Source organism: Macrobrachium nipponense, chromosome 27 (assembly GCF_015104395.2).
Source record: "Macrobrachium nipponense isolate FS-2020 chromosome 27, ASM1510439v2, whole genome shotgun sequence".
NCBI classification, from domain to species: domain Eukaryota; kingdom Metazoa; phylum Arthropoda; class Malacostraca; order Decapoda; family Palaemonidae; genus Macrobrachium; species Macrobrachium nipponense.
In genome coordinates, this window is record NC_087216.1 from 38,256,951 (window position 1) to 38,267,505 (window position 10,555).

Genomic DNA, 10,555 nt, shown 5'->3' on the forward strand with positions numbered 1-10,555 from the left:
AGACGAGCTTTGTGATAAGTTGGAGAGTAAACCTTCTTCATAATAATCCAAGACTTTATTAGTATAAGTCAAATATACAGTAGAGCCATGAACGTAAGCTCATGCTACAAACGCCAAAGGAATACAGCCCTTAGGCTTTAACAGTAAGGTTTAACTTTATGTAAGATAATTATCATAACAGCTATTTACATAAATAAATAGTTAGGTAGTAAAGGATGCTAAACTGCTTAACGAGCAACAACTCGTTACATCTCCCCTTCTTCCAAAAGAAGTTTGCATGTACAGTAAATTAGTTTAATAATCAATAAAATAACTATATATAAATACCAATGCTGAAAACGGTCATTAATATACTAATAAACTTTAATGTACATGTACTATCAATAATCATCTATTCCATAACGTTTAGGTTTACTCTTGAAGCGTGTTGAATGTCTATTTTGGATTTCAGGCTCGGATGTCTTAAAAACATCGTCCTCCAAATAGGCTTCTTTAACGACAAGTGGCTCACAGGCATCCTCGCTTCTCAGCTTAGGTTTACTCTTTTCTTTCTGTTGTGGACTGCAGCTCCGTATCAAACTCTGCTCTTGTAAGATCTGTTCCAGATCATTATCGTCCAATTGCTCGTCAGTATCAACCTCAGTGTTCTCAAAGTTATCCGAACATCTCTCTCCTGTAGCCAATAACTGCCGTCGATTTCTTCTATACTCTCTATTTCCCACCTTGACTTTGTAAGATCTAGGAGCGACTTCTCCCATGCAAAGCGCAGGAGTCCATATCTTACTACCTGGCAGTCTGAGGCGTACCACCTCTCCTGCGGGTATAGGCTTCAATGCACGTGTCCCTCTGTTATAGTAATGGGCCTGCTTGTCCTTTTTTTCCAAGATAACTAAAGAATCTTGCTGTGTAGGATATCTAGGCTTTAGTAATGATGACATGCAGGGCATGATAGTTTTACAACGTCTACCCATAAGTCTTTGGGCTGGGCTAGTCAACATGCCTTCTGTTGCTGTGTTATTCCAATTAAGTAAAGCCAAAAACTCTGATTCTCCAGTCAGTTTACACTTTGTGAACATTTTCTTTACTATTTTCACGGCATTCTCAGCCTTTCCATTTGATTGTGCATACCTTGGACTACAAGTAATGTGTTCAAAAGACCATGTCTTTGCAAAAGAACAGAATTCTGGTGTGATAAACTGTGGCCCATTATCTGTTACTAACTGGTCCGGTATTCCATGACGAGAAAATATAATTTGTAGTTCTCTAACAATGGCAGTCGATGTCGTATTATTTACTCTTGATACTTCAAGAAAACTGCTAAAATAATCAGCTACTATAAGGAGTATCCGATTATCAATATGACATAGATCAGCTCCTACTTTTGACCATGGACGAAGGGCAGACTCATGACTTTTCATTGGTTCTTTAGGAGGAAGGTCTCTAATTGACAAACAAGCATCACACTGTTGAACCAATGCTTTCAGATCCGAGGACATTCCTGGCCAGAACAGCGCTTCTCTCATCCTTCTTAGACAACCCTCCACTCCAATGTGTTCTTGATGTGCAATGTCCAACATCTGTTTCCTGAGACTCTTAGGAACAATTAAACGATTTCCTTTGAACACTAAACCATCTTCAGTATGCAGTTCATCTCTATAATTATAAAAAGCTCTAGCACACTCAGGAGCTTTATTTCTAGCATCTGGCCATCCTTCTCTGATCATTTTTGCAACTGCTTGAAGATTACTGTCACTTCCACTGTGAGCTTTTATCTCTTGCAATCTGTCATCTGTGATCATCAAGGTATCTCCGATCAGTGTTGTAGCCTCATTTTTCACAGTTTCAAGGTAATTTACAAATACAGAATTTTCAGAGCAATTAGGCAAGAATGCTCGGCTTAATGTGTCAGCAATGTACGTACATGTGTTTTCCTTTAACATACTTAACCTACAAAGCATAATACTGCAGATGTAGCAACATCCTCTGAAGCCTAGCTGGGGCTGCTGCTAACGGTTTCTTGAAAATTAACTCCAGTGGTTGGTGGTCAGAATGCACCGTGACCTTGTCCCGTCCATATACATAATGGTGAAACCTCTCACATGCAAAAACAATAGCTAGACATTCCTTCTCAATTTGTGCATAACGCTGCTCTGCCTCTGACAAACTTCTGGATGCAAAAGCCACGGGCTGGCCATTCTGCAAAAGGGCTGCTCCAACTCCATACTGGGATGCATCACACTGAATAGTAACCTCTGAAATTAAACTATAATAACGTAGAACAGGTGTTTTACTGGCTGCCTCTTTAACAGCTTTGAAAGCTTTTTCTTGAACATCCTGCCACACAAATTCAGAGTTCTTGTGCAGAAGATCCCTCAGAGGAGCGGTCAGTTCAGCTAATTTTGGCAGAAATTTAGCTAGGTACTGCACCATTCCAAGAAATCTTCGTGCCCCTGCAACATCTTTAGGTGCTGGCATCTCCACTAAAGCTTTCACTTTCTCAGGTCCTGGTTTTAATCCTTTGTCTGTTGCTACATGACCCATAAATGAAACTCCCGTTTGTCTCAATTGGAGTTTATCAGTTCCCAGTACCACGTTTCGCTCTTCACAGCGCCTGATAAAGGACTGAAGACTTCTATCATGATCATTTGTAGCCTCTATGTCAGTAGCTCCTATTCCATACACCAAAAAGTCGTCTGCAATTACCTTAAGTCCCTCAATCAGTTGATGCATACAACGCTGAAAAACTTCCGGTGCCGAGCATATTCCAAATGGCATTCTCAGCCAGCGGTAACGTCCAAATAGAATATTAAAAGTTGTCAAGTACGAGCTCTCCTCCTCCAAAGGCACATGCCAAAACCCGTGTTTCACATCCAAGACTGTGAACACACGAGCTCCTGCAAGACAAGAGGCAATGTCTTTCAGTGTTGGTAATTGATAGTGCTCAGGAAGCACTGCCTTATTTAGATCCCTTGGATCAATGCAAATTCGTATTTCTTTATTTTTTTTAGGTATTATTAATAAGGAGGAGACCCACTCCGTTGGTTGCTGTACCTTAGCAATTATGTTTTCACTTTCAAGCTTATCTAGTTCCTTTTGCAGGACAGAACGTACTGCCGCAGGTACTCTTCTAGGAGCATGCTGCACTGGGTTAACAGACTGATTAACTCTGATTTTATAACTGTAATCAAGCTTACCGGCAACACCTCTGAAAACTTGGGGATGCCGTTCAATCAGAAGTTCCTTTGTAATAGCAGAAGAGCAGGCTGAATTGATGTGCAAGGCTTTGTCACATATGGGATTAATCTGGTCATTATCCTTTATTTCCAGAATATTAAGCGCCACACATGCTTGATAACCCAAAATTGAATGAAATCGCTGACCCTGCAACAACTCACACCTCAAATTAATGGTACGAACTCCCCGCCAAACACGAATATACACACTGCCAAAGGAACGAATGCCTTTTTGCCCATAAACATACAATGTGGTTGCTGACGGACCTACCCCCTTCAACTCTGAGTCACCAGTTGCAGCTTGATACACATGGAGTGGCAGCACATTACAATCTGCTCCGCAGTCTATCTGGAATCTTATGTAGCGCAGTGGACTAACTATAAGTGTAACAGTTTGTTCCTTAGTCATCTTGATACTAGCTACCGTTTTCACTGTTAATATACATGAAGAGTCGTTTTCTTCCAAATCAGCCTCCCTCATGCTATTCAGCGATTTCAAATTCGTTTGTTGTACCACTAATGCTGGACATTTAAACTTAAAGTGATTAAGTTTTTTGCAATTTATGCACCGCTTACCCCAAGCAGGACAAACTTCCGTTACTTTCCTGTGACTTTTACCACAGAACCTACAATCAGTAATCCAGTCCATTTTTTCTAATTTGCGATGAACATCCGTCACTGGCTTCATTCTTCCAACCGGATCCTTCAGCTTTGCAGACACAGTAATAACCTTGCTTTCTAATACTCTGTTGATCTCCTCTTGCTGTGCTATAGATACCTCGCTAACTCGACAAATCTCTAAGGTTCTCTCCAAAGTTAGATTCCTTTCCCGAAGAAGACGATCTCTGACCTTATCATCCGAAATGCCAAACATAATCCTGTCTCTTAATATTTCTTCTTGTGTTATATTCGCAAAATCACAACCCAACGCGAAAATATTTTTCAAATGCTACCAGCACTGCATTCTGATCTTTCCGATCTTCATCAGAAAGTTGAAATGTCCTGAAAACTTTATGAGCCTCAGGCCCAATAACTGTAAATAACACAGAAACTTGCACTTCGGGAGTCTTTTTACTTAACTCTGTTGCGACAGCATAGCACTTCCACCTTTCGCCATTCCCTCCACTTTTTTGCTGCATTCCTATCATCCACATTGAAACTGGCGGGTGGCGGAAGACTGTGAAACGAAGACATCCTGGTATTTCTGCACGTATGGGTCCATTAAAATACCGCTGCTACCATGTGATAAGTTGGAGAGTAAACCTTCTTCATAATAATCCAAGACTTTATTAGTATAAGTCAAATATACAGTAGAGCCATGAACGTAAGCTCATGCTACAAACGCCAAAGGAATACAGCCCTTAGGCTTTAACAGTAAGGTTTAACTTTATGTAAGATAATTATCATAACAGCTATTTACATAAATAAATAGTTAGGTAGTAAAGGATGCTAAACTGCTTAACGAGCAACAACTCGTTACAAGCTTCTCTAGCGTTCTCCTTTACATTACCTATACCTAGCGTTCTCCTTTACATTACATATACCACACATTCTCCTATATCTTGACTCTCCCTCCTTTACAGTAGTGATATTCCAGTAAATCCATCTCACCATCCTCATTTCGGCTCCCTCCAGCAGTCCCTCCTCTTTCCTCTTAAGTGCCCAAGTTTCTGCCCCATATAACAGTATGGTCTGATAACTGTCTTATACCCAGCCCAAGAAGAGCCATATTTAGGCTCAGAGGTCTGGCTGGATAAACTAATCCTTTATAATAATAAACTGTCTTATAAATCTTCAATTTGAGCCTTAGTGGCAATTTCTTGTTTATTAATTTTCTCCATGCTTCTTTCACTTTCTGTCTCACTGCTTTCTCAGAATCCCCCTCCTCTGTTATTATTGATGCCAAGTAGTTAAACTCATTGCTCTGTTTTAACACCGTACCATCTTCCACCTCAATGTTTACTTCTTACTACTTTCTTTACTACTAATTAGCTCAGTCTTTTCAGTGTCGTAGTTCCGAAATATCCTTAATCTACTGAAATCTGTATCAATAACTAATGTCAAAAATAAAAATTAAAACATAGGCACAAGAAAGAAAATAGATGTGAAAAAATCAGAAAAAATGATTAACTACTTATAGATGAACTTGCTAGAGAGAAAGACAGATGTTGCACAGGTTAGATATTTATGCTCAGGTATATTGCGCAGCAATATATGGAGTTTAAAAGTCTTCTGATGGCTTCTTTTGATTACGGGAAGGCATTTTTTTACAGTGTCCTCAAACCAATGTTCTGAAAGGCATTGCGTCACTTTGGTGTTCCTTTCAACTACGTAGAGCTAATTGAAGGGCTTCATAAATGAAGCAGATGCGAAGTTAATGCAGATGCGAAGTTAATGTCGAGGGACTCTTGTCAAATAACTGCGTAAACAGGGTGTTTGCCCTTCTCATGGATTTTATAATGAAATAAGATGGATAAATAATTTTTTGAAAGAATCACGCTACAAAAATAATGGCCTTGTTTATTAAAAGCTACTTAAAACTCCGGCGTGAAATCCGTCAAAACTACTTTCAATAAAAAAAAATTATTACTCGAACAAGACGCATAAATTTTCTTTTATTTTGTAATATAAATTAAGATCTCTTAAAAAAACTATAGGTTTAACAGTGTTCGTCTCAACTGGCGTTTCATTTAGATATCGTGTAAGGCAAATGTCTAAAAATAGTGGAAGTTTTTCTAATTATAGTATTAGTTAAAATGACCCGCAATAAAAAAGATGAGGACAACGGAAATAAACAAATTTTTAAGTGAGACCATGAACCACTACAGTGTCCTACACAATAATCAATTTTCGTTTATAAAAATTATTTAATTTTATTTTTCATTTATAATCTGCTCTGCCTAGTCACTTATCAGCAGCCACCAGCCTTGTTCCCACAGTCGTACCGTGGGCAGAGATGGTGCTTGTGGGTTTTATGAACATTTTACGAAAGATAAGCCTTATAACTAGCAACTATTGATTCAGGTTTGGAAGATACAAAGATATAACATTTGGAGAGAAGGCATCTTTCAGACCGTGAATTGTTTCAAAATGTTATAGGCGTCTCAGTAGATTGAGGAAGTCTGACCGATTATGGCTCCTCTCAACTTGCAAGTTTTCGTTTGAATCCCGACGACAGACTGTTTCCGGCTAATAAAAGTATTTCCGTACGGGTGTTAGACTTTTTTTTTTCTTTTTTTTTTCAATCACAGTCCTCCAATTCGACTGGGTGGTATTTATAGTGTGGGGTTCCAGGTTGCATCCTGCCTCCTTAGGAGTCCTTCACTCTTCTTACAATGTGCACTGTTTCTAGGATCACACTCTTCTGCATGAGTCCTGGAGCTACTTCAGCCTCTAGTTTTTCCAGTTTCCTTTCCAGGGTTCTTGGGATCGTGCCTAGTGTTCCTATGATTATGGGTACAATTTCCACTGGCATATCTCATATCCTTCTTATTTCTATTTTCAGGTCTTGATACTTAACCGTTTTTTCCCTTTCTCTTCAACTCGGGTGTCCCATGGTATTGCGACATCAATGAGTGATACTTTCTTCTTGATTTTGTCAATCAACGTCACGTCTGGTCTATTTGGACGTATCACCCTATCTGTTCTGATACCATAGTCCCAGAGGATCTTTGCCTGATCGTTTTCTATCACTCCTTCAGGTTGGTGCTTGTACCACTTATTGCTGCAAGGTAGCTGGTGTTTCTTGCACAGGCTCCAGTGGAGAGCTTTTGCCACTGAGTCATGCTTCTTTTTGTACCGGTTCTGTGCAAGTGCCGGACATTCGCTTGCTATGTAGTTTATGGTTTCATTTTTCGTATTGCACTTCCTACATATGGGAGAGATGCTATTTCCATCTATCGTTCTTTGGATATATCTGGTTCTCAGGGCCTGATCTTGTGCCGCTGTTATCATTCCTTCAGTTTCCTTCTTGAGCACTCCCCTCTGTAGCCATTGCCATGTGTCATCGCTGGCCAGTTCTTTAGTCTGTCTCATGTATTGTCTGTACATTGGTTTGTTGTGCCATTCCTCTGTTCTGTTTTTCATTCTCCTGTCTCTGTATATTTCTGGGTCTTCGTCTACTTTTATCAGTCCTTCGTCCCATGCACTCTTTAGCCACTCGTCTTCACTGGTTTTCAGATATTGCCCCAGTGCTCTGTTCTCGATGTTGACGCAGTCCTCTATGCTTAGTAGTCCTCTCCCTCCTTCCTTTCGTGTTATGTATTGTCTGTCTGTATTTACTCTTGGGTGTAGTGTTTTGTGTATTGGCATATGTTTCCTAGTTTTCTGGTCTATGTTGCGAAGTTCTGCCTTCGTCCATTCCACTATTCCTGCACTGTATCTGATTACTGGCACTGCCAATGTGTTTATGGCTTTTATCATATTTCCGGCATTGAGTTTTGACTTGAGTATCGCCTTGAGTCTCTGCATATATATTCTTTCCTGATCATGTCCTTCATCTCTTGGTGTTTTATATACCCTCCTTCCATTATTCCCAGGTATTTGTATCCTGTCTCATCTATGTGTTTGATGTTGCTCCCATCTGGTAGCTTTATCCCTTCAGTCCTTGTTACTTTGCCCTTTTGTATGTTGACTAAGGCACATTTTTCTATTCCAAACTCCATCCTGATGTCCCCAGATACAATCCTTACAGTCTGGATTAGGGTATCTATTTCCTTGATGCTCCTACCATACAGCTTGATGTCGTCCATAAACATCAGATGGTTAATTCTGTTGCCTCTTCTCTTGAGTTGGTAACCAGCATCCATCTTCTGCAGTACTTTTGTCATGGGAATCATGGCTACTACGAAGAGTAGTGGGGTCAGTGAGTCGCCTTGGAAGATCCCTCTCCTGATATTAACCTCTGCTAGTCTTATTCCAGAGCTTGTAAGTATTGTATTTCAGTTGCGCATTGTATTTTTGAGGAAGCTGATGGTGTTTTCTTCTGCCCCATATATTTTCAGGCATTCTATTATCCATGTGTGTGGTATCATGTCGAAGGCTTTCTTACAGTCTATCCATGCCATGCTTAGGTTGGTTTTCCTTCTCTTACTGTTCTTCATTACCATTTTGTCTATCAGGAGCTGGTCTTTTGTGCCCCTACACTTCCTTCTGCAGCCTTTCTGTTGGTGGGGGATGGTGTTTGTCTCCTCTAGGTAGTTGTATAGCCTTTCGCTGATGATACCTGTAAGTAACTTCCACATTATTGGTAGCCAGGTGATAGGCCTGTAGTTACTGGCTATGTTTCCCTTACTCTTGTCTTTCTGGACTAAGGATGTTCTTCCTGTGGTCATCCATTTGGGCGCATGATGATCTGTGATACAATGCTGGAGTTGTTCTGGTATTCTTGGGTGTAGGGCCTTGAAGCTTTTGAGCCAGTATACATGGACTTCATCGGGACTTGGGGCTTTCCAGTTGGGCATTTTTTTTAGTTGGTGTCTGACTGTATCTGTCGTGATATTTGAATCTTTGTTTTATTCTCCCTGTTTCTTCTGCCTTGACTTCCTGGAGCCATGTTGCATGTTTGTTGTGTGATTCCGGATGGCTCCATATTTTTCCCAGAGTCTCTTACTTGGTTCGGCTTCAGGAATCTCTTGGTGGTTGTCTTCCCCTCTTAGTTGGCTGTATAGTCTTTTCTGGTTGGTTCCGAATAGTTTGTTCTGTTGGTATCCCTTATTCCTGTTCATGTACCGTTGGATCTTATGTGCTTTGGCCTTAACCCTCTTTTATTATTATTATTATTATTATTATTATTATTATTATTATTATTATTATTATTATTAACGAGTGCTTAATTCCACCGTGATTTTTCCTGTTAAGATGTGTATTTGTTTTGATATGTGGAGGCAAAAAAAAAATGATGGGGGTTTGATGAGTTCACCCGTTTGTTTTTATCATTATTATTATTATGAACTATTGTTACTGTAATTATAGCAAAAGTTTTTCATATAGTTAGCATATGATATTCACCTCGTTTCCCTTTCTTTTTTTATACTTTGTATATCAGACTTTTATACAGAATAGACAGAGGGACACGACAGATAGTCGTAGTAGTTGAGACACTTGACAACACCAGAAATAGACAGATAAACCTAATGGCTTGAAACTTGCTGGTATCAGATGTACTAATCAACAGGGGTGGGGGTGGGATCTTGGAAACTGATTATATTTAATCTTTTTATATATCAATATACCCGTAAAAATATTTAGTTAATGCCAGACACTTATGTTTCTTCATTTTGATAAGATGATGTAAGTAGATAATCATTTCCAGTCTCAATTACCAGGAACATGATCGATGTCATTTCCAAAATTACTAGTAATTTTAACATGTACGTGACTGAAAGTCTTACCAAAGAATATGCAGTGTAATTGTTTTGAATTTTATGTGCATAGATAGCATTGATCTAGATTTAATTTAAAGGCTGTATTTTCAACACTTGATTCTTTATTTTCGATGTACGATTTGGCTTTTGAAAGAAAAATTTTGAATTAGATTCGTAACGCCAGAAAAATTCAATATTCTTTGAATAAACTTGAGGAAAGTGCCTGCGTTTGGCTGATTATTTGCATTACTCTGCTTATAGGTATGAAGATTATTCTTAGTCTTATATTATATTTATAATTCAAAGTAGTCGAACAATCAGTAAATGGTCTGTGAGGCCATTCACTTGCAATGCAAGTTTCCACAGGATATTTGGCTCAGATGAGAGAGAGAGAACTTATTACAAGAAAAAATTCAAAAAACAAAAGAATGGACAATTACATGAAAGAAATATTGCAAATCAGAAATTACCAAGCTATTGTTCGTGGCGCCAGGAAATAGTTTCAGAGAAAACCTGGCCGGCGTGACAATAAAGCTCCTCCCCCTGTTAGGGGGTTAGTGCTGTCAGTGCACCTCGCGCGGTGCACTGTAGGGATTACTTAAGGTTCCCTGCAGCGTGCCGTTGGCCCATAGCTGCAACTTTCTTCCATCTTGCTTTCACCCTTTCCTAACAACCGATTCCTAGTACAAAAGCAAGGTTTTACTCCTGTTACACCTTTCAAACCTTTTACTGTCAATTTCCGATTCAGCGCTGAATGATTTTATAGGTCCCGGTTCTTGGCCTTTGGCCTAAATTCTGTATTCAATAAAGCTCCTCGACAGAATGTGGATGTTGATGATCCGAGTAGTACGCACGTGTTGTTGAAACACACGTTTATCTGGAACTAATACGATAGAACTAAATTGCCAAAGTACAATAGGTACTTATTTTTCTGCTTGTCGATATTGATTGGGAAAA

The 10,555-nt window shown here is 39.4% G+C and overlaps 1 protein-coding gene across 1 annotated transcript; it reads right to left on the reverse strand.

The window, feature by feature from the left end:
* Positions 1 to 380: 380 nt before the first annotated feature.
* On the reverse strand, positions 381 to 1,799 carry LOC135200674 (uncharacterized protein K02A2.6-like). Its single transcript, XM_064229282.1, has one exon. It carries the CDS (start codon positions 1,797 to 1,799, stop codon positions 381 to 383), a length of 1,419 nt encoding a protein of 472 aa, XP_064085352.1.
* Between the last annotated feature and the right edge of the window lie 8,756 nt (positions 1,800 to 10,555).

Coding starts and splice junctions, on each gene's coding strand:
- LOC135200674 (XM_064229282.1), bottom strand. CDS start 1,799: ATGATCACAGATGACAGATTGCAAGAGATAAAAGCTCACAGTGGAAGT.